We start from the raw sequence: 27,486 nt of genomic DNA, 5'->3' as shown, positions 1-27,486 counted from the left end.
ACAAAATGGTGAAATACTTAAATGAAGTTTATTGTCATTTAACTATATACAGTACATGTATACTGCCAAATGAGACAGCATTTCTCCAGACCTGGATGTAAAGCACAGTAGTGCACATGACACACAATAACTTAGGAAAGTAAGGATAAAATTTACAGATGAATTACACATAAATAAACAAACTAAAGTGCATAAATTAAATTTTGTAAGGTACAGAACAGGTTAACCGGTGACACTTTGAATGTGATGCAGCAGGAACTTAATAAGTCTAATGGCCTGAGGGGGGAAACTGTTTCCCATCCTGACAGTTCTTGTTTTTATGCATCGGAGTCTCCTGCCTGATGGCAGAAAGTCAAAGAGGATGCTGGATGGATAGGAGGGATCCCAAATAATACTAAGGGCCCTGTGTGCACAACGCTCCTGATAAATGTCCCTGATGGATGGTAGGGAGACTCCTATGATCCTCTCAGCCATTCTCACAGCCCTTTGTAGGGACATCTGGTCCAATGCAGAAGTCTGTAATTTGCATTAAAGTGTAATAAAATTGGGGCTGCTGTCTATTAACTCGGTTTGCTTGTTGTTTCAGCTACTCGCTGACTGAAGTTCAATCCTTTGTGCCTATGTGCAAACCCAGAAGATTGTTCTTGTATCCACATAAAGTTTGTGGTAGAAAGCTAGAGAGAGCATGCAATTATGCTCATTTCAAAGCAGCTGGAAATTTAAGGACATTTTGTGCATATTGGTAAATTTCTAAACAGTCTGATTTTTTTTTCTATTGATCATGGAATATCTGTGTCTCTATTAGGTTGCCAGTTGTGTCACAAGGAATGGTTACCCTGCTCCTAATATCACCTGGTACAAAGACCGCACGCCTCTGCATCTCACAGATGAAACAAAGGAAAGTACGTAACATTTTATGCCTCTTCTCATCCCCTTTCCTACCACAACCATCTCTGGGACATGCGACCTGCAAATAGTGAAGAAATAAGCTGCATTGAATTGCTAAATCTACAATCACCATTGGGGGTTTGAAACCGAATCAGGTGTGTGCAGTTGTACATGTGGGGTTTCCATGCTACTGTAAAGGTTTGAACAAGGTGCATGCATATCTGGAGATAACTAGTTCACAGGTGAGAAGCAACTGAAGAAGCAGATCATTTATTTAAATAAAGTATCAGCTGGTTGGTCTTCTTATTTTGGATACTGTCAAATATGTGGCCAGGATTGATGAATGAATCTCAAGCAAACCCTATTCTGTCTTGGTAGCAGCAGAGTTTCCACTTAATTAAGATAAATGAATACAGGTAGTCCCCGAGTTACAAACATCCGGCTTATGGACAACTCGTACTTACAAACCAAGGAAGGAGAACGCCGTCTGCCATTTTAAGTCAGATCGCGACGCCATCCGCCATTTCAAGTCATTGCCATTGACACTATGTTGAGTGTTTAACTTTGTATTTGGCTTAAAATTTTCTTAGTAAGATTCACCCTGACCCCAGCTGCACCCCCCCCCCCCCCGTTCCGATCTGCTGGTGGTGACAGACCACTCCCGTGCTGGGTTGATGTCGAGCTCACAACTCGACTTCGTAAAAAAAACACTGCCACCTCCAGTTTAAATAACCACGTGGATTATTGTGGAGGATCAAATACCCAAATCCAGCACAGCCCCCACTTGTCCCATTTAGCCTGTCTCAGTGCGGTGGTCCGTAGGACCCAGCGGACCTCGAGAACCGGCGCAGCTCAGGACCCGCCGCCTGCAGTGTTTCTGTTCCATTGACAGGAAGCAATCGCGATAGAAAATTAAGTGGAAATAATAAAGCGTTTGGAAAGAGGTGAAACGCCATCGGTCATTGGAAAAGGCTACAGTCGGTCAACGATCAGAACAATTTTAAAGGATAAAGTGAGAATAATGGAGCATGTGAAAGGGCCTGCCCCGATGAAAGCTACAATTATTACTAAGCAAAGTAGTGGTTTAATTATTGGAATACATAGTTTCTTAAGTGTTTTTTATGCATAGAAAGGTAAAATATATACTATATACTAAGACAAACGTTTGACGAACTGACGCTAAATAATACCAGGTGTACTTGTTCCAACTTACATACAAATCCGACTTAAAGACGGACTCAGGAACGGAACTTGTACGTAACCCGGGGACGGCCTGTTCTTGAAAAGTAGCTAATTGACTCATGTTAATGAGGTTTCTTTCTCAAGCACATTACAAATTTCAGTGCTCACCATTAGAAAACTGGAATTTTCTGGTGTCTTTCAGCACTTCCTGTCTAAAGTACTTGTTGACACTTGGTCACTGTTGCAATTTAGGAAAATCTAAAGCCAATATGTTCACAGCAAAACAATAAAACATGAAAACTTCCGGGGGGTTTTGAATTTTTTTTATGGGCACTGTATATATACTTACTATAATTCAGTTTTTTCTCTATGTTTATCATGTATTTCATTAACCAATTTCATGACATATGCCAGTGATATTAAACCTGATTCTGATGAGTTTAACCATGACAGACACTTAATCTCTCTCCCAATGTATATTTTTCTTTAGAGATGTTCGCAATAGTTCAGTCAATACAAGAAGCCAACGGCCTTAAAACGATCAGTAGTGAACTTCATTACCTGCCTAAAAAAGAGGACAAAGATTCTATGTTTTACTGTGAGGTGAGCTACAGGATGCCACACAGAGTGGACAAGATGATGGAGTCTGACAAGATCAAATTCTCAATCTTATGTGAGTATTGATGAGCATCACAGAGAAGATCTAAACCTGGAGTTAGTGTAATATTGCCTTTACCTGCTCACAAAGCCATAGCTATAAGCACACAGTCATAATAAATACTAACAGTACGATGACAAGTACAAAACAGCACAATGTTGCAGAGACCAACACTCAATGTCAGCAAGACCAAGGAACATCACAATGGGGAGGTCAGGAAAGTACACACTGGACTTCATCGCAGAGTCAACAGCGGAAAGGGTGAGCAGCTTTAAGTTCCCGGATGTCAACGTCACAGGGATCTAACCTGGGTCCAACATACTGATGCATTTATGAAGAAGGCAGATGAACCCCTGTACTTTGTTAGGAGGTTGAAGATATTTGGTATGTCACCGAATGCTCTCACAAATTTTGTAAAGACACTGGCGCACTTTCCTTGTGATGTCATAGATTCTTTCAACAAAGAGTTGAAAATTACTAGTGATATATAGGAATCAATCAGATAAGCTATCTACCTTTCCCTTAAAAATTGGAAGACTGCCTTTGAGGAAGAGGGTTCCAGAGACTCATAACCCTTTAAGAGAAAAAGTATCAAGCCAGATCTGGAGGTGACCTCAATTTTAAAATTGTGATTCCAATTTTTAGATTCTACCTCGAGAGAAAACATCTTCTCCATATCAGCTCCTCAGGATCTTGTTTTAGGATCTTGTCTTAGAAGGGTGAGTCTCCTCTCACCCTTCTAAGCAGATACAAATACAACTCGTTTATCCTTTCTTCATTAGACATTTCAATTTTTCCCCTCTATTAGTCTGGTAAACTGCTTGCATCATATTTTCACCCTTTATTAAATAAAGAGACCATATACCAGATTTTATTTCATTGGTGCCTTATAGAACTGAAGCATAACCTCACTACTTGCATATTCATTTTTCCAAGCAATAAACAATAATATTCTGTTAGCTTTCTGAAATTATTTGCTGTATCCATATACCCCCATATGGGTGGACGGATGGAGATATGTCTCTACCAAAGGAGGTGTAAGGCGCTCATTCCCTCCACTGGCCTGAAGGTCACCCTTGGACAAGGTGTAGCACCTGCTTAGCCCCCGATCAGGGTCACTTGAAGCCATGGTAGCAGGTGGTGGATGGTCGTATGAGCAGCTGGTGCATAACACAAGCCCTGGTTATGTGACCACTGATGCCTGGCAAGTAATTGATAATGACTGGGGTCACTCGTCTTGTAAAGACACTGCCCAGAAGAAGACTAACAAATCACTTCTGTAGAAAAACTTGCAAAGAACGATTGTGGTGATGGAAAGACTGTGATCACCCACGTCATACGACACAGTACACGATGACGAACCCATGCGCTAGTAGATTCAGATCCCTCCAGATAGCCGAACTCTGCAATTTCTCACCATTTAGATTAAATACTTCTTAATCTTTCCTGTCAAAATGGACAATTCCATAAATTTCAACAATATATTCTATTTGCTGGATCTTAGTGCATTCACTTGACCTATTTCTATACCTTTTGAACCCTCTTTCTGTCCTTTTCACAATTTGTTTTCCTAACTATCTTAGTGTTTTCAGTACTTTCATCCAAATCATATACATAAATTGATACTGGCTTACTGTTGCCACATACAGTGAAAAGAGTTTGTTATGCATGCCATCCAGACAGATCACGTCCTATGTATTTACATTGAGGTGGTAAAAAGAAAATGGCATGTAGAATGTAGTGCGGTATATTGTGACGTATACGTATGGACTTTGATAATGAATTTACTTTCAACTTTGAACTGAGCTTTACAGTTTCAGAGAAACTGAAAAGTGTTGAGGTCTCAACGCTGATCTCTGTGGCAAACCACTCATACTCTCAAGTTCAAGCTTGTTGTCATTGGTATACAAACACAGGGTAGACATGCCATGAAAAGTAGAAGCTCAGCACATTACACTTCATAACAACTTGCCAGTTACAGCAAGATACATTTACTCCTCTCTCCATTTGGCCAACTAGGTTTCTGTTCACACCTTCGAGAGGTCCTCATGGCCTGGCTGAATGGTATGCACGTCACTAAGCAGTATGACACTGGACCCCTATCACTCGATGGTCTGTGCTGCTTGGTTGCAAGGCTATGCTTTGGCCCTAAATGGGCAAGTCTGGCTCAGAGGTTCAGAAGTTTATCTTTATATTCCAGTTCAGACGTTTATCTGCCTTACAGTAGAGCCTGCGGCCAAGGTCTGTAATTGCCATCACGTCTGGCAAGTTTCTTTTCTGTTTCCAAGGCAGAGGACATGAATTATTTTGCAATTATAAATTATGTTATAGCTTAAAAGGTTTGATCAAGGTATCTCTTTAGTGACTGATTGTACTACATATGGCTTCATCTGCCACAGCTTATAAGATCCCTCTGCTGTCCAGAAATTCAGCCCCAGTGAGTATCATTTAAATACACAGTAGGGCTGAAGCACAATCTGCTGACATGGCACAGGTTAAGCCTTAGGTCATTGATGAATTTTCTTAAGTGGCATCCATCTTGTGGCAGAAAGCAGTATTGTGCTATTTCTGTTTGGTCTACATTCTAGGTACTTAATTCAGACCACTTTACATCTAAATTTCTTTCTGTGTGACTGTACACTAAATTCAATGTCACATAAAGAAGTTAATGTGCAAAAATAGGCTGAATTTTATGGCCATTGGAGGAGTTACTGAATCATCAGACAATAATTATGTGCCTCAATAAATGCTGATTTTAAGTTTCCCAATGTTAAATCAGAACATTCCACAGATAATACTTGAAACTATGTTCTAAAATCTCTTAAATGCAGTCCAGAGGAGGAAGTACGAATGTACTAAGAAATGCATTGTTTTTCAAATTCAAGTTTATTGCCATTCAACCATACACATGTAGACAGCTAAGTGAAACATCGTTCCTCTGGGGCTAACACATAGAGTCACAAAATAATATTAACACAAGTCCCTGAGTGGCATGGCTTGAAGATTGATAGGTTGATATAAAGTGCGAGGTACTTTATGTCAGCTGGTCCCTAATGAATTGTTAGTAATAATTTCTGATCCAACTGGAACAAGTGAATAAATGAAACAGCAACACCCACAAAACGCTGGAGGAACCCAGCAGGTCAGGCAGCATCTGTGGAAATGAATAAACAGTCGACATTTTGGACCAAGACCCTTCTTCATGACTGAGAAGGAAGAAGGATGATATCAGAATAAAAAGGTGGGGGGAAGGAGAGGAGGCTGGCTGGAAGGTGATGGGTGAAGCCAAGTGGGTGGGAAAGGTCAAGGGCCGGAGGAGACGAAAACTGATAGGAGAGGAGAGTGGACCGTAGGAAAAAGGGAAATGGAGTGAGTGATAGGCAGGTGAGAAGAGGTGAGAGGTCGGGGGGAGAGAATTTTTTTACTGGAAGGAGAAATCGATATTTATGCCATCAGGTTGGAGGGTACCCAGGTGAAATATAAGGTGTTGCTCCTCCACCTTGAGGGTGGCCTCATCTTTGTACAAGAGGAGGCCATGGACCAATATGTCAGAATGGGAATGGGAATTGGAATTAAAATGTTTGGCCACCAGGAAGTTCTGCTTTTGGCAGATGGAGTGAAGGTGCTCGACAAAGTGATCTCACAACTTATGACGGGACTCACCAGTGTAGAGGAGGCCACGGCAGGAGCACTGGACACAATAGACAACCGCAGCCGACTCACAGGTGAAGTGTTGCCTCACCTGGAAGGACTGTCTGGGGCCCTGAATGGAGGTGAGGGAGGAGGTGTAAGGGCTGGTGTAGCACTTAGGCCACCTGCAGGGATAAGCACCTAGAGGGAGGTTAGTGGGGAGGGACGAGTAAACAAGGAAATTGCGGAGGGAGCAATTCCTGTGGAAAGCTGGGGGAGGGGAGGTAAATATATGTTTAATGACAGGATCTCTTTGGAGATGGCAGAAGTTCCAGAGGATAAATGAAACATATTCCAGTGAAATGAATGCCTTCCTTACGAGTCAAATTTATTTGTTGCATCATAATGCTCAGTATCAGTATTTTATTACAGTGAGTACTGTATTCTAGTCCCTATTTCCTTTTGTTCCTCACTAGATCCAACAGAGAATGTGGAAATACTGATTCATCCCAGTGTGGTGAGAGAGATGGAGAACGTGAGCATGGAGTGCCAAGCCGATGGCTCTTCTAGTGTTGACTATACCTTTTTCAGAGAGCGGGTGAGGAGCATTATGAGGACAATTGTGTTTGTTATTCTTAATCTGTAAGTAGAACAGCTCAGAAGCTCAACAGAATGGTTTGTTTTTAGAGAAAAAAAATCCTGGAGCTGGGTGGGAGCAGCACCCAACACTGTACCACAGGTTCTACTTACACGGCCTTTAGAGCATTTCTTTGATGTAAAAGATTGAATTAAGCATTAATTTGAAATGAGTCATTGTGATCACTCAGGGCTCAAAAGGTATTCAGACAGTGGCCAATTAAAATTGAGGTGATATGACTATTGATATCGTTCCCTCTCAAGACTGCAACAGTTAATAACATTTAGAGATACAGCAGGGTAACAGAGATTTATGCTGGCCCAATGAGTCTGCACCACCCAGTTATACCCATGTGACCAATTAACCTGCTAACTGGTGCGTTTTTGGAATGTGAGAGGAAACTGGAGCATCTGGAGGAAACCCACACTGTCACAGGGAGAACATACAAGCTCCTTACAGATTCCTCAGCATTTTGTGTGTGTCGCTTTGGATTTCCAGCATCTACAGATTTTCTGATGTTTATGAAACTCCTTAAGACAGCGGTGGGATTTGAACCCGGGTTGATGGCACTGTAATAGTGTTACACTACCGTGCTGCCCACATACTGTATATCACTAATCCTTTAGGACCGAGAAATAACAAACAATACAAATAAACATAATCAGCAAAGGCTGGCAGACTGTTAAAAGACTGAAATTAGTATAGCTTGTGTAGCAAGGTAAATCACTGGTGTAGATAACTAGGGTATATTCATTATTTTGTACAAGTGATGCTGATTGGCCTAAATGATTGCAATCATACTCACACTAAAAATAAATTATTCTAATGATTTGTATCTAGTCTAGTTTAACCTGGCACTTTCTCAGCCTCTCTTCAGAGAGACTGAAGAATCACAAGCGTAAAAGTTATGGATGAATCGAGTTTAGAACACAAGGGGACAGCTATTATCCTCACACTCTGGATTACATGACTGGGTAATTAGCTGCCACCCTAATGCTGAACTGTCCAGACTGTTCGAAGCCTTGCATCAATACCACCTGAACCACTGTGTGAATTTGTAATAACCACGTAGAACTACAAGGTTGAGTAATTAAGTATAGATTAAAATACAAATTTAATTGTGCATTATTGTATAATATTGTACCTGGTTTCAGCTTTATTCCAAAAGTGTTGCTTCATGTTTATTGGGTGAAAGAACATTACTCTGTTGGAGAAGTGGAAATGTGCCTTTTTTGAGATCACTGTATTCAATATTAAGCAAGCAGAAGCTGAGGTTAAATAACATTTAATAATTGTCATGCATTACTGTTCATTTCCCTTAAATATCACACTTCCTTGTATGTTCTACCCAATTTCAGCAGCCCACAGTTTGACACACAAGTTCCTCACAGGGTAAGAGGCAGACCCTATAGAAATGATTTCAATGGACTACATCCCAAATGAATGGTCAAGCCTGTGTTCCTGACACTGCAATGCCTTTAAACATTTAAGCATTCTAAGCATTCTCAGGCTAATTAGATAGAATGAAAATCAATTAAAAAAACTTGACTTCCCTTCTAATAAACAGGAAGGAAAGACTGAGGACATTCAAAATGAACCTCCTTGGATAACCATCTTGCAAAACACAGTAAATTTTACAGGACTTACCCGAAATGACAGTGGTGTTTATGGCTGCAGAGTTCTGGACCTTGAGACAACAGAAGAAATCACTAACAACAGGACACTAATAGTCAATTGTAGGTATATACTTTCACTCCTCTTTTCCACCGCATTCTCACCCAAAAACACTGAACTGTAACCATTGGTGTGTCTGTTTTATAAGTAACATGTCTTCCCAAGTGGATTCAAAGTGAGGGGGAAGAGGGTTTGGGGTTTGATGTTCTTGCAGTTTGCACAATTTGTTTTTCTGCGTGGGGGAAGGGCTTGATGCTGTTGTTGCCATTGTGCAAATTTTTTTTGCCCAGGGGGTTTTGATGATCATGTTGCCATTTTTGTGGGAAGGGGTTAGGGTTTGATGTTTTCCTTTAAATGGCTTCTATGGTTTTCTTTATTTGGTGACTATCTGGAGAAGAAGAATCTCAGAGTTGTATACTGCATACATATTTAAATAATAAGTTAACCTTTGAATCTTTTTGAGCCTTTGGAGTGGATGGGAGCAGTGGAGGGTGTAGTGTGTGCTGGGATAGTGAAAATCTACCTTGCTGATGCATTGGAATAATTGAATCAGAGAGCAATACAGATCAAATATAGGCTCTATGGCCCAAGCCCATGGTGATCACAGTGCTTCAATTCCCCGTATTTGGCCCATAAACTGACCAAGTGCTTCTTATATGATACTGTTGTACCTGCCTCAACATTTTCTCAAGCAGTTCATTCCATATACTCACCACCCTCTGCATGAAAAATGTTGCCTCTTAAGTCCCTTATAACTCTTTCCCCTCTCACACTAAATCTGTTTCCCCAGCTTTGGATTCCCCTAACCTGTTACCATCCATCTTCTCCATGCTCTCATAATTTTTTGACATTTCTATAAGGTCGCCCTTCATTTTCTTGTGTGTCAAGAAATAAAATGTAACCTGTCCAAACTGTCCCTATAACTCAGGCCCTCTTGTCCTGGCGACATCCTTGTAAATCTTTCCTGCACTCTTTTGCAGTTTAGCCACATCCTTCCTTTAACAGGGTGAACAAAACTGTACACAGTACTCCAAGTGTGGTTTCACCAATGACTTGTACAACTGCAACATACAGTAATGTCCCATCTCCTACACACAAAAACCTGATTGATGAATACCAGCATACTAAATGCATTTTTCACCATCCTGTCTATCTGTGATGCTGCTTTCAATAAACTAAGCAATTGAACTCGTATGTTCCTCTGTTCCATTTCACTCCCAGTACCCTACCATTCATAGCCTAAGTCAATTACTCCTTTGACTTTCCAAAATGCATCAGCTCACACCTACCTGTATTGAAATCCATTTGCCGCTCCTCAGCTACTTCCCTAACTGATTAAGATCCCCCTGAAATCTATCGTAGCCTTCTTTACAATCAATAACAGCTCCTAATTTTGATCATCCACAAACTTGCTGATCGAGGCTTGTACATTTACATCCAAATCATTAAAATAAATAATAAATAACAAGGGTTCCAGCACCGACCTGTGTCACCGGCCTCCATTCTGAGAAACAACCTTCAATCACCATCCTCTACTTCCTATGTTTTTGGAACGTGGGAGGAAACCAGAGCACCTGAAAGAAACCTACGTGATTATGGTGAGAATATACAAACTCCTTACAAACAGCGGTGGGAATCGAACCCTTTTCAGTGACTGCTGCTGCTGTAAAGCATTTCACTAATCACTACACTAACATGCCACCCCATCCACAAAACTATGCTAACTCCTTATAATAAGACTATCTATCCAAATGCTGGTAGATCCTGCCCCGTAGAATTCTCTCCAGTAACTTCTCTACTACAGATGTCGGGTTGACTGGTCTACAGTTCCCTGGTTTGTCCTTGCTACACTTCATAAACAGGGACCAGCATTAGCACTTTCCATTCCTTGGTAAGTTCACCAGTGGCTAATGATGAAGCAAATGTCTCCACAAGGCTTTCCCCTCCCACAAAGTCCCAAGTATACATTTGGTCAAGCCCTGAGAATTAATTCACCTGATTGTGTTGTAATGCTGCAAATACCTCCTCTCTGGTAATATGAATATTCTCCTATCTCCTGTGGCTTGAGATACAAGCAGCCCTGCTGATAATAAGGAGAACTACTATCTCCCTAACCATCCTTCTACTCCTTATTTAGCTAGAGAACCTCTTGGGATTTTCCTTAAACTTACCTGCTAGGTCTATCTCATAGCATCTCTTTGCCCTCCCTGTTCCCCCTCTCCCCAAGAGTTATTCCTAATCAAGTGATACACTCATACCCAAATTCCTAAAGCCAATGTCTTCTCCCTTTCTCTCAAACACCATCTATAAATTTGCTGACGACACAACTGTTGTTGGCAGAATTTCAGGTGGTGATGAGGTGGTGTACAGGAATGAGTTAGATCAGCTGGTTGAGTGGCGTCAAAACAACAACCTTGCACTCTACACCAGTAAGACCAAAGAATTGATTGTGGACTTCAGGGAGGGGAAGTCGAGGGAACACACACCAGTCCTCATCAAGTGATTAGCAATGGAAAGGGTGAGCAGTTTCAAGTGTCAACATCTCTGAAGATGTATCCTGGGCCCAACATATTGATGCATTTACAGCTTGAGGAGATTTGGTATATCACCAAAGACACTAGCAAATGTCTACAGGTGTACTGTGGAGAGCAATCTAATTTGTTTGTGTTACTGTCTGTGGGGGTGGGGGGGGGGACGACTGCACAGGACTGGATAAAGCTGCAGAGGGTTACAAACTCAGCTTTTTCCATCATGGGCACTAGCCTCCCCAGCATCGAGAGTGTACCAAGGATATTGGGACCACGGCTGTTTACAATTTACGTCAACGATTTGGATGAATAGACAATAGATGCAGAAGTAGACCATTCAGCCCTTCGAGCCTGCACCGCCATTTTGAGATCATGGCTGATCAACTACTATCATTACCCGGTTCCTGCCTTGTCCCCATATCCCTTGATTCCCCTATCCATAAGATACCTATCTAGCTCCTTCTTGAAAGCATCCAGAGAATTGGCCTCCACTGCCTTCCGAGGCAGTGCATTCCAGACCCCCACAACTCTCTGGGAGAAGAAGTTTTTCCTTAACTCTGTCCTAAATGACCTACCCCTTATTCTCAAACCATGCCCTCTGGTACTGGACTCTCCCAGCATCTGGAACATATTTCCTGCCTCTATCTTGTCCAATCCCTTAATAATCTTATATGTTTCAATCAGATCCCCTCAATGAAGGCATTGAGAATAACATCAGCAAATTTGCTGATGATACTAAGCTGGGTGGCAGGGTGACACGTGATGAGGATGTTAGGAGAATTCAGGGTGACTTGGATAGGCTGGGTGAGTGGGCAGATACTTGGCAGATGACGTTTAATGTGAATAAGTGTGAGGTTATCCACTTTGGGAGTAAGAACAGGAAGGCAGATTATTATCTGAACGGTGTAGAGTTAGGTAAGGGAGAAATACAAAGAGATCTAGGAGTCCTTGTTCATCAGTCACTGAAGGTGAATGTGCAAGTGCAGCAGGCAGTGAAGAAGGCTAATGGAATGTTGGCCTTTATTACAAAGGGAATTGAGTACAAGAGCAAGGAAATCCTCTTGCATTTGTACAGAGCCCTGGTGAGACCACACCTGGAGTATTGTGTATAGTTTTGGTCTCCAGGGTTAAGGAAGGACATCCTGGCTGTAGAGGAAGTGCAGCATAGATTCACGAGGTTAATTCCTGGGATGTCTGGACTGTCTTATGCAAAGAGGTTAGAGAGACTGGGCTTGTACACGCTGGAATTAAGGAGATTGAGAGGGAATCTGATTGAAACATATGAGATTATTAAGGGATTGGACAAGATAGAGGCAGGAAATATGTTCCAGATGCTGGGAGAGTCCAGTACCAGAGGGCATGGTTTGAGAATAAGGGGTAGGTCATTTAGGACAGAGATAAGGAAAAGCTTCTTCTCCCAGAGAGTTGTGGGGGTCTGGAATGCACTGCCTTGGAAGGTAGTGGAGGCCAATTCTCTGGATGCTTTTAAGAAGGAGCTAGATAGGTACCTTATAGATAGGGGAATCAAGGGATATGGGGACAAGGCAGGAACCGGGTATTGATAGTAGTTGATCAGCCATGATCTCAAAATGGCGGTGCAGGTTCGAAGGGCCGAATGGTCTACTTCTGCACCTATTGTCTATTGATATCTGTTCTATTAGCTGAATTAGAGTCAAACACATTGGTTGTATAATGAAATATGAGATTCTTGATTCACCTGTCAATTAAGAGATGACAACAGTTTAATCACAAAAAAATAGACAGAGACCTTCTCTCCTTCTTATGCTCCTTTCAAACAGATCTGGATCCCATTGTATTGAAGCCAGAAGCTCCATACATTTTCACAGACGGTGACAGAAATATAAATATATCTTGTGAAATGGAGGCATCCCAACAGGCATCTGTGATCTGGACAAAACATAAGGTATGAATGAAGCCTCTAAGATGATGCTCATTGTTAGTTCCAAAGTTGCCAAGAATTTAGAGCCATTTATACCATTTATATGTCGATACTAAATCTTGTCTCTTTTAGCATTTGATGTAACAGTTTAAGGAGTAGTTAAATACACTCATAAGCTATTGATTCTGGAAATGTGTTTTGGGATGGTGTAGATCAGTGTGGCAAAGCTGGAGAATGGACAGAGTTAGGAGATAGAGATGTGAACAGAAGTGGGCAAGGCTAAAGCGAGTCTGTGGGAAGAGGTAGGAGGAGGTCAGAAAATGTGAATGATGGAAGAGGGAGAGAATCAAAGATGCAGAGGGATAGTGTCACATTTTGTGGGAGTTTCATACTCTCCCTTGCAAACACACACAAACAGTTAATTCACATTGATTAGGCATTGCCATCCTGAAAATGGCCTATTTATTTATACCCTGCTATACCCTGATTACGTTCTAATATTCACCCCTCAGTACATGCTAAATTAGCAGGCTATTCCAGGAGCCCACACTCTGAACAGGAATCTATTTTATCTACTGTTATCCAGCCAGCATATTGAAGCTGCAAGCTTGACAGATTTGTCAAATGTAATTTGCTTTAATTAAATCCATTCTGATTCCTCAGAATCACAACTTGATTTTCTATCTGTCCACAATAAGAGTTCAGCAATTTCTCTTGCTCTGATATCATGCATGATTCCTTTTCCCTTGCTCTCTATGACCCCAAGTGTCGGCATACATTTCTCACTTTATAACCAGGGCATCTATTCTATAATCCAGTGTACTACAGCAACTGAAGAAGGTTCAATATATCCCAGAATATAGGCTTTTAAATCCCAGTAAATGTATCAAATTTTAATCCCATTTATTATTGCCATGATATATTACAATCCTTTAATATTTAAAGTTCTTAACTTTGCAGAATTTCTGAATCATTCTGTTACATTATCATTCTGTTTCAGAAGACAACAGTTAGCTCTGGAACTCTGCTCAAACTGCCGGTAGTTACATTTGATGATGCTGGAAACTACAGCTGCAAAGCCACAATTCCGGGCATTCCGAACCTAAACCAGCAAAAAACCATCAGCATTGTGGTGAAAGGTATGAACATCCTGTCTGCAAAATCACCACAGCATATTCTACAGAGTTAATTTGAGAGGTGGGAAGTTTGGAGGGAATCTGAAAGGGAATTTTTTTCACGCAGAAAGTGGCTGCAGTCTGGAATGAGGAGGTGGTGGAGGCATGTGCTCTCACCACCTGTGAGAAGTAACTGGGCCCAGACTTAAATTGCCAAGGCTTAGAATGCTACAAAGCAAATGCTGATAAATGGGGTACAGTGGACAGCATGGAGATGGAGGTCTGTTTCTAATACATTCTGCTTGACTCTGATAGGGTCCATACCCCTTCCTGGAAAATTCTGATATTATTCACTCTCAATTTAATACCCAACACATCCTAAACTCTTCTGATTATGGTCCATTTTCTGCTGGTAAAGGAATGAGATCGAATACAGATAGGGACAACGCAAACTTGGCTGGATAACTCTGGTTCAAATCCTACTATACTCCCTCTATTTACCCTTGCATGTATAGAATGGCTTAGGTGCTGCAAGATGCTGGTGCTAAGAAAATGTCTTTCAACATGAAGGACTTGGGGAGTATAACATTTGGCGTGTTGATTCAGCAGCCCAAGGCGTGAACCCCTGAGTATTTCTTTTTGCAGGGCCACCTCAAGTGAACTGCACCAAGAAGATGTTCCAGAGAAATGGACCCCATGTGAACCTGACATGTGTGTTCAAAGGTTATCCATTGCCAAAGGTTACATGTAATGCAGAAAAGAAGCCGGTATGTAAATAGTGAACAAGTCCACTTGATACAATTACCTGGAAAAGACAGTGAATTAATATAAATCAAAGCCTGTCGAAGAATGAACAAGCCTCTGGTGTAGTGGGGAAGGGATTTATGTCTGACTACTAAGGTTTATCTAGGGGTGGCAAACCTATGGAACGTTAAAAAAAAATTGCTGGCACACTGCATGCCGTGCTGCCTCTCAATCGATCCTTTAAACCCCACCATAATAAAAAAAAAGTATGTGATTATCTTTACTACCAAATGAAGGAGCAAATGATTTTTTTTACAACCTGAGAGCAGTGAGATGTTGTTACAGGAAACAAAACGTCTCACATTGGCTTGGCAGCAGCTAGACAGTTGTAAGAACAGATGCCATTGGATGCTATATTTTGAAATCCTCATTAGACTTGGTGTACACATCATTATTTAGATCGTAAACTGTTAAAATAACAGTACTATGTAGAAATGATGTTACTTTTCATTTGTCATTGTCAAACATATTTCAAACAGTGGATTCTGACAATATAGATTCATTAAGAACTTTGAAAAGGAAACTTAAAAGGACACCAAGTTGTTTTCTTTGCTATCACTGTTACTCATTTTGGTTTGTACTATAAGTTTGTGTTTTTGTTTCTCTTTGCATAGACATTAAAGAATCATCGTCAAAAGAACTACGTTGTTAGTGAACTGATTCTTCCACTCACAGTGGAGCAGCTGACACTGACGTGCAGTGGTGTCAATATACATGGCAGCAAGGCTCACAACTTCACTGTGCAAGGAGGTGAGGATATGATACTCGCTGTCCAAAAGTAGATTGAAGAGCTAGCACTAAGTGAAGCCCTCCTCCCAAAAGTACCCTGTGCAGTTTTTTGCCTTCCTCTCCTAATGTTCTAGCTGTGATAGGATACAGTTCCAGGTATTGCCACTCACCACAGCCTTCCTTATATGGCTGTACTTCGTGTATAAGCCTAGGCAACTATTGTAGAGATACTGTGCAATCATAGAAGCTTTGCTACACATCCTATTCTGTTCCTACCAAAAGCCACACTCACATTTTAAAGCAGGTAGCACACGAATGACAATGTAGAGCGGGAACTGTTTCTATTCATGATGCTTTCTCCTGATGACTCCCTCTTACTTTGCAGCCTCAGTGGCAGTTTCCACGACTGGACCTTCGACTGTTGGTAAGAATTAATTACTTGAGATCAGTTCATACAGTCTTGACTCTGATAAGTGTAGGTTCTTTATGAAACAAAGCAGGCTAACAGAGACTCAAATACGTGAATGATTTTGACCGTGGAAGTAAGAGAAACTGCAGTGGCCAAAGGACCGACAAATGGTGAATAATGCAGAATTAAGCAATTGTCAAAAGAACCAGAGATGACACAAGGATGACACAACCGCTGTGATAGCCCAATGCTATCACAGCTCAGGATCTTGGAGTTTGAAGTTCAATTCCACCGTCCCGTGAGCACAGTCCAAAGATGTCCCAATTAGATTAATTAGTCATTGTAAGTTGTCCTGGGCTAGGGTTAAACATGTGGGTCGCCGGGCAGTGCAGTTCACTGGGCCGGAAGGGCCTGTTGCAAGCTTTATCTTTAAATAAATATGAAATTATGAGAGCTGTCGAAGACTTGTTCCCTAAGGGAAGATGTTGAACACCACAAAGGAGGGCAAGAGGGGGGAGTTCAAAGGAAATCTAGAGGGCAAGATTTTTATACAGAGCGTGGTGGACGCCAGGAAGGCAGTGCCAGAAGAGGTAGTGGAAGCAGATACGATAGTAATGTTTAAGAGGCACATGCACAGACAGGGAATGGAAGACCATGAGCAAGCAGGGATAGGCTTAATTTGGAATAATGGGCCAAAAGGGCCTATTTCTATGCTGTATAGAAGGATGGTGGTGACAGCAGATATATTAATAAAATTCAAAAGATTTGGATAGATACCAAAGGAGTGGATTTAATTGTCCATCAGTTCCAAAGATGCAGTGCGGCACAACGAGCCAAGTTGCTTTATTCCATGATGTATTATTCTGTGATTCCACATTTCCTGCAAATGTGATTTTCTTGAAATAGAAACAAGGCATTGGAAATAATCACATCAGGAAGCATCTGCAGAGAAAGAAAAAGAAAGTACACAACCTGAGTATTTCCAATGTTTTCTGATTTATTTCCAGAACCTCCTTCTGTGTGATTGTCTTAAAATTTAGTAATTCAGAAATGGGTCGCATGAGCAACATCTACATTTCCAATGATCCAGTTATTTACATACAGCTGGAAATCTTTGGGTCATGTCCATATTTGGTGGCAGTCTCTTTGCCAAAAAAAAACTTATTTCAAGTTTAGACAATCTCCCTCGAAAGGACTCTCAGCTATGCAGCAGGGTATTGATGAGGAGCACGATGTCCAGGAAGGTTGGAGGTGGAGGGCAGGGGACCGAAGGTGAAGATCTGTGATTTACTGAGTACAATTAATGTTATATGCACAGACCAGGAGAGTTAGGGAGAAGGCCGGATCATTGGATTGGTTTCATATGCAGCATTGCTTTGTATTATGGTGGATGCCTACCTTTTAAACTAGTTTATAAACTTTTTTAAGGATCCATTGTGATGACAATGAAAAGCTAATGAATATTAATTATGGTGTAAGGGGGAATATAGAACATACAGCATGGTGCAGACCCTTCGGCCCATTATGTTGTACTGACCTACTCCAAGATCAATCTTACCCTTCCCTCCTACGCAGCCCATAACACTTCATTTTTTTTGTCTTTCATCCATTTGTCTATCTAAGAGTCTCTTAATTCTGAGTTCAGTGTTATGTCCATTGACATGTTTGAATAGTATCCACACATACTGCGAGTAAAATGCACTTTGCATCAGTAAAAATGCAGTGTCATTTAGCTTCAGGCCAAAATCCTATTGACCTGCAGGTCCAGCAGGTATATCAGATCAACTGCCGCACTAATAATAAAAAGGTTGCTTGCTTGCCATCCCGTTTCTGTATCTGGTACTTGTTACTGAGCACATTCACTCTACACTCGTGTTTTCTACAGCTCACGTTGTGATTCCTGGTTCATTTGAAAAATGTATTGATTGGCACCTTTGTTGTTCCCTCTTCATGATATTGTCATTCACTGCTGTTGCAGATTGCACTCTGTTGGAAGACACGGCCTCATTCAGCCAGAAATAATGCAGCAATTGATTACCTCAGTACAGCAGTACCGTAAAGGCGGAAGAGCTGACATTCTCAGCTGGAGGAATCTGATTATGCATGGAACGTTGGCATTTTGCTCTGTGCTTATTTTTAATTAGGAAACTCATGACCCAGACTACCAAGGAATTCAAAAAGCATTCTCTTGCTATTCTTCTAAATTCTTAAGATTTTTTTCCTGAAATCATTCCTTTATAGACCATAAGGCATAGGAGCAGAATTAGGCCATTCAGCCCGTCAAGTCTGCTCTACCATTCCATCATGGCTGATCCCAGATCCCACTCAACCCTATACACCTGCCTTCTCACTATATCCTTTGATGCCTTGACCAATCAGGAAACTATCAGCTTCTGCTTTATACCCATGGACTTGACCTCTACTGCAGTCTATGGCACAGCATTCCACAGAATCACTACTCACTAGCTAAAAAAAAATCCTCCTTACCTCTGTTCTAAAAGGTCACCCCTCAATTTTGAGGCTGTGCCCTCTAGTCCTGGATACCCCCACCAGAGGGTACATCCTCTCCACATCCACCTTATCTATTCCTTTCAACATTCAATAGGTTTCAATGAGATCCCCCCACATTCTTCTAAATTCCAGTGAGTACAGACCCAAAGCTGCTAAACACTCCTCAATCCTGGAGTCATCCTCGTGAACCTCCTCTGGACTCTCTCCAATGACAACACATCTTTTCTGAGATATGGGGCTCAAATCTGTTGACAGTACTCCAAGTGCAGCCTGACTAGTGTCTTATAAAGCTTCTACATTATCTCCTTGTTTTTCTATTCTATTTCCTTTGAAATAAATGCCAACATTACGTTTGCCTTCTTTAACCTGTAAATTAACTTTCTAGGAGTCTTGCACGAGGAATCCTAAGTCCCTCTGCACCTCTGATGTTTGAATTTTCTCCCTTTTTAGATAATAGTTTGCACAATTGTTCTTTTTACCAAAATGCATTATCATACATTTCCCAATACTGTGTTCCATCTGCCACTTTTTTGCCCTTTCTTCCAATTTGTCTAAGTCCTGCTGAAATCACATTGCTTCCTCAGCACACCTACCCCTCCACCTATCTTTGTATCATCCACAAACTTTGCCACAAAGCCGTCAACACTGCTGTCTAAATCATTGACAAACAATGTGAGAAGTAGTGGTCCCAATACTGACCCCTGAGGAACACCACTAGTCACTGGCAGCCAATCAGAAAAGGCCCTCTTTATTCCCACTCACTGCCTCCTGCCTGTCAGCCATTCCTCTATCCATGCCAGTCTCTTTCCTGTAATGCCATAGGACTTTATCTTGTTAACCAGCCTCATATGTGGCATCTTAGCAAATGCCTTCTATAAGTAAATGACATTAAATGTCTCTCCTTTGTCCACTCTGCTTGTTACTTCCTCGAAGAACTCTGACAAATCTGTTAGACAAGATTTCCCTTTACAGAAACTATACTGACTTTGACTTATTTTATCATTAATCTTCAAGTACCCCAAAACCTCAACCTTAATAATGGACTTCAACACTTTACCAGCCACTGAGTTCAGGCTAATTGGCCTATAATTTCCTTTCTTTTGCCTTCCTCCATGTCTACTGCATGTCAAGCACCTCCAGAGAAGACCGAACAGCAAAATCCTAAACTTCATAAATGGTGTAGTTTGGGTTCCTGGTTCAATCCTTTACCGCACAGTTCATAGAAACATTATGGTGTATGATAGACTTTTAAGTCTCTGAATATTATTCACAGCCTTAGAAATCAGTGGGATGAATTCCTACCCAAAAGCTTCAAGGTCATCTTTGGGTGCCTTCAGACTTTAGTTTTTCAGGTGGGTACATTTTAATTTGCAACAGAGCAACCTGCAGTGGCACAGAGTTACCTGTGCAAGGATGAACTGATGAGTTCCATCTCCGACACTGGGCAGTACATATAAAAAGACCAGGGATCCCACTGTGACTGCTCCAGTCCTTGGGCAGTACATGTGATTCACAAATAGAAATTTGTGAAAAATAGGCCATTCAAGCTGTTTCTATTGCCTTAACCATTCTTTCTGTTGATCTAGATATATCTCACGCAAAGAGCAGTGGTGGAGTGGTGATCGTCGTCATCATTGTGTGCATTCTACTTATTGCCATCCTGGGTGCTGTCCTCTATTTTCTCTATAAAAAAGGAAAGATACCCTGTGGCCGCTCAGGCAAACAAAGCATGTGAGCCTTCCTGTTATCATTAGTGTGCATGCATAAGTGCATCTGGATACCAGGAGAAAATAAGAGTGTGTGTGTGTGAGAGAGAGAGAATGAAAGAAAATACATGTTTGTGTATGTTTGGATATGTCCAAATCTCACTCTGTATGTATAATTCTGCATTTAGTCAATTCCCAATTATCCAGGGAGCACCAGCTACTAAAAAATCCATCAATCACAGCACAGAATATGTTTATGGCTTATGCCGTGTGACTTATGCAATTTCTTAGAAGGACCAAGCGACTAAATGTGTTCCAGCCAGGAAACTCACCATCTGTCCTCGGGACACTGGCCGCCTGCTCCAGGTTTCAATCTGAGAAAGGGCCATCTGTCCCTGGCCTCTGGTCTCGAGGCGGGCTAACTACCCCAGTAGGATATCTGTGGGGATGAATGGAAACTCAAACCCAGGGCAGTACATACGGGGTTTGGTGTAGCAGGATTGATAGGTATCCTGAATAAACTATTGCTGACTAACCTAGGGTGATGTGTTTTCCATGCACACAGCCAAATTTGGTCAGATAGTTGAGCTCCTTCCCCTCTGCCATCAGATTTCTGAATGGTCCATGAAGACAACCTCTCTATTTTGTTCTCTTTCCACACTATTTATTCATTTATTTTTATATTTCTTATTGTAATTTATATATTTTTTTACATATTGCTCTGTACTGCTGCCACAAAACAAGATTTCACGACATATGTCAGTAATAATAAACCTGGTTCTGATTCCAGTTGTCTATGTCCTAAAACATGCAGAATATTTTATGTCTGTGACTCTGGCCAATGCTGTTATCTTGGTTTGGCTTTGGTGATGTTGGCCAGCCACTGTGAAGTAACTTAAGTACTGTTTGGCTTGCTTAGCACACAACCTGAAGCTCATGAGAACATTGTGGTGGAAGCGAAGAATGACCAGAAGGTTCCAGAGGAAACGGTGCTTCTGCAAGGAGTCAATGGAGAGAAGAAGCCACCCAACTATCAGGTTGGTCAATTTCCTGCGAAGCATTGTTTTGAACTGTGCTGGTAAAAGTGTGTGGGAGTTTACAATCTAGAAGATAGCCATGATCACTCTGCATCAATACACACACGTGTATTTTCACTCTTCAGTGGCACATTAGCTCAATGTTGGGCAGATGCATGTACTTGCTTATGTGCTCAAGCTCAGTAACAGGGAGGAGACACATGAACCCAGTCTAGAACTAGAGCTGCGGGCAAGTGTGTGTACTCTTCTCAGATCCATATCCTTACAGATGCAAGTACCCAGTCTGCCAGTGCATTTAATTATTCCTCCTTTGGTGTACTGGTGCATGCACTATCAGTACCTATGTTGTAATTATCAGAAGACTAATCAATAAAGATGGAAGTAGCTAGACAATAAGAGGCTTACTTAGACATCTTGTTGTTTATATAGTGTCTGGAAAGTAGAAATAGCAACCTTGTGGCTTGGTCTGAAGAACTGATTACACCTATAAGGTTTTTTCCTTTGATGAATCCTCAGAATTTGTGCCAGTTTTGATTCCACGGTGCAAGTTAGTGGAAGGGGATGCACACTGCCCTTGGTATCCAAGAGCCAATGTAGGGGCGTGATGAAGAGGTTTCTAGGTACAAAAATTGACTGTAGAAAGGCCTTACACTGCAGGGAGATTGAAATGGTCTGCTCATTTCAGCAGAGAAGTGATGAAAGGAACTTATTCCAGAGAATTGTGAAGCAGGCAAGCACACATCCAACAAAGGGCAATGTAATTGGCACAGCTGCAGCCTCACAGGGTTTAAGCCTGAGCTCTTATAAACTAGGGAAACAAAATAACAAGTTTAGTGTAAATACTTATCTGTGGGTCAGCACAGACTTGATGGGCTGAAGGATCTGCTTCCAAGCTGTATGGTTCTGAAGAAATGGAAGCTATTTAGTGGTATGGAGCAACAAAGGGATCTTGGAGTTTGTGTCCAAAGGTCCTTCAAAAGTAGGAAGACAGTTTAATAAAGTGGCTGTATAAATACATGAAATATGTAACATTGGAAGTGATGTATATGTACATCACTGGTTAGACCATCGCTTGCCTACAGTTTTGGTCACCACATTGCAGGAAATATAGGATTATATTGGAGAGGGTGCAGAGGAGATTTGAGGATGTTGAAAGTGGAAAACTTCATTCTGGGGAAAACTTGAATAAACTGGGTTGGTTTTCTTTGGAAGTGAAAGCTGAGGGGTGACTTGATTATGAGAGGATCTTTCTCCTGTTTAGGCTACTTCCCACAGCAGAAGAGTGAGAACCCACAAGGGATGGAGTGAAAGTCATTGGTAAAAATTGGAGTAAAAGGAACACAAGGGGTATTTTTTTCAGTCAAGAGTGGCAGAGACAGAAACACTCACTGTATATCAGGGGTTTCCAACCTCTTTTTAATGCCATGGACCCCTACCATTAACTGAGGGGACCACAGACAGCAGTAGGGTAACCCTGCTAGATATAAAATATACTTGGCTGTATATATAAAGAACTCAGACCAGCAGAGCTGGTAGGTGGAGAGGTTAGGTCAGAGACTGGCGTGGATATGATAGAGAGAAAATAAACCCAATGCCACAGCTCTCTAGGGAATTATGAGAACTCACCACAAGTTTCTTTTTTGTTGGCTAAGAAAGCATAGATTAAAAATATTAAAATAGAATGAAGGTACAGATCAGTCACAGTGATCTAATTAAATTTAAGGAGCTATGTCCATATTTCACCAGACAATTGTATGCTTATAGTAATCTAGGAGCCACACTCAATTCATACATTGATATTGTTTTCCCTTATTTTACTGGAGTGAAGGGAGAAGAAGGAAGATGCAGACTTTCGGAGTGAAGAGAAGTAATCAGTGCTTCCAGCTTGTGCCTGACCGCACAGATATCTTGAAATCCTCTTGCCTTTACGAATGCTGCATATGCTCCTACACTGAAGCAATTCCAACCAATACTGGAGACTTTCCTTCACTGGAAACAGCAGAACACCTTACTGAAAGAAACACATGGCCTTTCAATCTAAACTATCAACCAGGATCCTGACATTTTGTTTAATTTCCATCAATAGAATCTACCTTTGGATGTAAATGTCTCTGCATTATTGCTTTGTCACACCAGCAGTTACAATGTGCAAAAACACCTGATCTCAACAGTTCTCCAAGATGTTTACAAAGAAAATGTGCTTACCTCTTTACATAATTCATTCAAATCCCTTCAAATTAAATCAATTGGAAATTAAGGATGAAGAATTGGAATTATAAAGAAATATCTAGATTCTAATATCTGCCATTGAAAGGTTATTTTTAGAACTCGGCCTGTCCTCTTCCTGGAATTCCAATCTGTAACAGACAAATATTTTTATTTTCCACATAACTCATGAGTTGGGCTGAATTACCATATAACTTAGTCACTCATTAAGGGATTAATGTTCAGAGATGATGTCAGTGCATTTTATTCTATTTCTTCTTTTCAAATCAATATGCCCAACCTCCACCAACAAATCATGATTAAGAGCTTGATTCAGGATTTTAAACTAGTCCCTTGCATATTACTGCCAAGCTAAGTTACAGTAGTTCCAGTTGGTGATACAGAGCAATAGGGACAGATTTATTGATGGAAAAGGATTTCTAGTTGACTAATTAGTCCCACATTGCTTTGTAGAAATAAACTTTGACATTAGATTAGGAATCCTTTTGCATATTTATCAGCTGTGATTGTGTTTCACAGGGAAGCGCTCTCTATTGAAACATCAATCACTCATTGAGTCTGAAGTCTACTGCCCAAAGACTTCAAATTAAATCCACTTTGGTGGGCAATTTTTGGCATTATCTCCAAATTAAAATTCTGCATATCATGATTTGAGACTTGATTGAAGTGCAAAATTGAAATGAGAATGATCTCATCACCAACTTCATTCAGTCACGAACGCAAATCATTACTAATGTCATCACCAGCACAGGGTCCATATTTCTGTTGAGTGGCAGGTCTTGTGTGAATCAAGAGGTTCTGTGTTTCTATACATCCAGGGTCTGTATTCCTTTGCCACTTCACATACTTCCTTCAAACATAACCTGTTTATTAATTGTAACATTTAATTAACAAGTGATCTCTTACTCTTGGTTAGGACTCTGAATGTTATTTTTGTATATGTTACAGTAAGTCCAATGGGCAGAATACAGCTGTCTGATGCGGCAGTACAAGAATTGCTGGAAAGTGTTTGTCTTCACTATAAACGAGCAGAAGACATGGAGTACAATGTAGGGCTCTCGTTTATTAATTACTTGTAGGACACATTCCTGCAGATCATTAGTTCAGATGAGGACAAGTAGCAATTTCTGTCCACTTGCTTGGAGGCCCTACACTTCATGTGCATCGTGTTCCTGTCTTAGCTTGTGAAGAGTTTGTCGTATATAGATTTGACAAGAATAAACTTTAGTGAATCCTCTTGTTGCCTTTTGCAGGCCCAGCCTTTGCTAGTCAGCAACACTGAAAGTAGTCATTTGACCTTAACTGCTTAAATAATAGTTGGGAGTGCATCACATTCTCCAAATACATGACTCTACCTTGTGGCTCCCTTTGACGAGAGAGGCAATATAATAAATCTATAAGTGATCACAGCCTCATTCTGAGTGGCCAGAAGAGGAAATCAAGTATTATCAGCTGGTGCACAGGGGATTTCTGCCCAAATAGTTAAGTGCCAGAACTACTTTAGTTGATGAAGATAGATGATCAGGAGCATACGTTAGAGAAGGAAGAGCCGAAGAGTTTCATTGAAAGGTCTTTTTCTCTTGAAAGCTGTATATGTCTTGACTTTTCCCAATGTTGGTTTTGATTAGCTGACGGTCTTGGTGAAGAGTTGCTTGTTGTGTAAATTTTGACACTGACCACAGCTCCTGCTGACCTGATTTGCAATCACCCCCACTGGACTGCACTTCACTTCCTGCCCAGTACCTGCAAAATGTCATGCAACAATAACACTGAACAATGATATTGCTGCACAGGTTCTTCATGGCCACAATCAATGGAGAAACTTCTGCAAAGCGCTCAAATGAAGATTACATCTATATAGTCTGTCCCTCTGTGCCTCCAGTCAGACTGTTAGGAATTCCATCCTGGATTTGAAAAGTTGAGGATAAATATAGGAACAATATAGAGAAATACTCTTTACGAGCAACAATGAAATACTCTTCATTGTTACACAGCCATATTGCAGCTTCCCTCCATCTGACTAATTCACAAAGGAATCTGTAAAAAATGTTAACACATTCTATGCCTCGCTTTTTTAAAAAAACTTACTTTGGTTTGTTAGTTGTGTTGAAACTTACTTAATACTGCTAAAACACTGAAGAAGCTTTTATGTATAAGTAGCTAGAATTATATTGTATTGGTTTAAACTGCTGCAAAGAAATAATAGATTAACAGAGGTTCATTAGAAGTAAAAGGGTTACTCCTGATTGTTAGAAACTATATGAATGATTAATTTTTGTGTGTGTTCTGGGCATGTGTTCAACCTTGGAGTCAATGAAGCAACTCGGTTTCTGTTCTTGGGCAGCTGGCTGTCACAATGAATGAGGCATTCTCGGCATGTTTAAGATGCTGCAAACCACCCCCCCCCCCCCCCCCAACCGTTGTACCTGAAGTGGCTTTTATCATCACTTCCTGAGAGCTTTCAGTGGAGGATGGTAGAACCAAAACTCAGGTAACTATAGGAATTAAATCACCCAACCATACAACACACTCTGCACAAACTATGCAGTTGTTATAGACCCAAATGTTTATACAGCTGTGTGTAGAGAAAATCTCATTCCATGACTGAGGCAGAAGAGCAAGATTAAATCACTGGACACCACGGTGGTGCAGCAAGCAGAGCTGCTGCCTCCAGGGAGCAGGGTTTAATCATCATGTCCAGGGCTGTATGTGTGGAGTTTGCATGTTCTCCCTGTTTCCTCTCACATCCCAAAACTCTGCAGATTGGTAGTTTATTGGCTGCTGTATATGGTCTCTGATGTATAGATGAGTGGTAGAACCTGGAGAGAATAAAATAAGATTAGTGTAAAAATGGGGGCTTAGTGGTTGGCATAGCTTGGGTGGGCTAAAGGCCTTGTTTCTGTGCTGCAATTCTCCACGACTCTACATAGAATTGTTTATAGATTGGTTAGTATTGAACACAACCAAGGCAAGTCTATTATTAGGTTTGGAGTAGGCTCTGCTCTCCACGGGCGACATCACCTTTAATCATGAGTGGACATGTGCAAGTTCCTCTGCCCTGTATAGTTTAATGTTTCTCTGCAAGTATGGAACTTGCATTTGGGATCAAACACACAACTGAGATTTAAATCCACTGTAACTGTAAAAAAAAATGTTTGTTTTGTGATGAAAAATGCCAAATAAATATTGTTGCAAATTCCCAATGGGTTGTAGCATTCTGCAGTCTATTAGAGCATTCCTTTGAATAAAACCACTCAAGAGATCCTTGAACATATGCAGTTCCCTTGTCATACATGCATATAACAAATTGTAAATCAACCGGGGGGGGGGGGGGGTGGAGAGAGAATTGAATAAGCACATTTCTACTTTTCTGTCACATTGGTTTTAACTACTTGCCTACTTTTCCAAACTACTGAGAGAGGAAAGTTTCTCAACTCCAGTGCATTATCAGCAGAACTGGATGTGACATCAACGTCACTAAGAATGAAACTGAGCTTTTGCAGAAGTGTCCCAAATTGACTTGGGAGATGCATGGGAAGGGAGGCATGGGGTGGGTTAAAAGAAAAGTTGTCAGAACAAAAGTAAGAGTATTTTGTGTCATTTAAAGGGATTAATATCAAACACGAATACCAGTAGCTCTGCTATAATGGCACATGGATGAAAAGGAAATGGAGGACTACGTGGGATTGAAACATTAGATTGGGCTAGGAGGTGGTTAATAGATCAGCACAATATCATGAGCTGAAGGGCCTGTACTGTACTGTTTGATATTCCATAACATTTCCCTAATACAAATTGGTTATAAGATGATGGATTGGGTAACATTATATGCATTACATGGGGTATTTTGGT

The 27,486-nt window shown here is 41.0% G+C and overlaps 1 protein-coding gene across 3 annotated transcripts in view; it reads left to right on the top strand.

Moving 5' to 3' along the window:
* Nucleotides 1-26,837, top strand: part of LOC132385156 (cell surface glycoprotein MUC18-like) — a 149,905-nt gene extending 123,068 nt beyond the window's left edge. For 2 of the 3 annotated variants that reach the window (XM_059956977.1, XM_059956980.1), the window contains 12 exons: nucleotides 806-902; nucleotides 2,561-2,743; nucleotides 6,835-6,956; nucleotides 8,563-8,731; nucleotides 12,997-13,121; nucleotides 14,098-14,236; nucleotides 14,858-14,979; nucleotides 15,631-15,766; nucleotides 16,131-16,169; nucleotides 20,252-20,396; nucleotides 21,291-21,408; nucleotides 23,237-26,837. In XM_059956977.1, coding sequence (XP_059812960.1) covers nucleotides 806-902; nucleotides 2,561-2,743; nucleotides 6,835-6,956; nucleotides 8,563-8,731; nucleotides 12,997-13,121; nucleotides 14,098-14,236; nucleotides 14,858-14,979; nucleotides 15,631-15,766; nucleotides 16,131-16,169; nucleotides 20,252-20,396; nucleotides 21,291-21,408; nucleotides 23,237-23,269 — 1,428 coding nt within the window. In that variant the 3' untranslated portion in view covers nucleotides 23,270-26,837. Of the gene's footprint in view, nucleotides 1-805; nucleotides 903-2,560; nucleotides 2,744-6,834; nucleotides 6,957-8,562; nucleotides 8,732-12,996; nucleotides 13,122-14,097; nucleotides 14,237-14,857; nucleotides 14,980-15,630; nucleotides 15,767-16,130; nucleotides 16,170-20,251; nucleotides 20,397-21,290; nucleotides 21,409-23,231 lie in introns of all 3 variants that reach the window. The other variant, XM_059956978.1, reaches the window with a different exon arrangement.
* The last annotated feature ends 649 nt before the right edge of the window (nucleotides 26,838-27,486 follow it).

This window comes from Hypanus sabinus, chromosome X2 (genome assembly GCF_030144855.1).
Source record: "Hypanus sabinus isolate sHypSab1 chromosome X2, sHypSab1.hap1, whole genome shotgun sequence".
NCBI classification, from domain to species: domain Eukaryota; kingdom Metazoa; phylum Chordata; class Chondrichthyes; order Myliobatiformes; family Dasyatidae; genus Hypanus; species Hypanus sabinus.
Note: the sequence above shows the minus strand (reverse complement) of the source record. Positions and strands in the feature narration are given on the sequence as shown.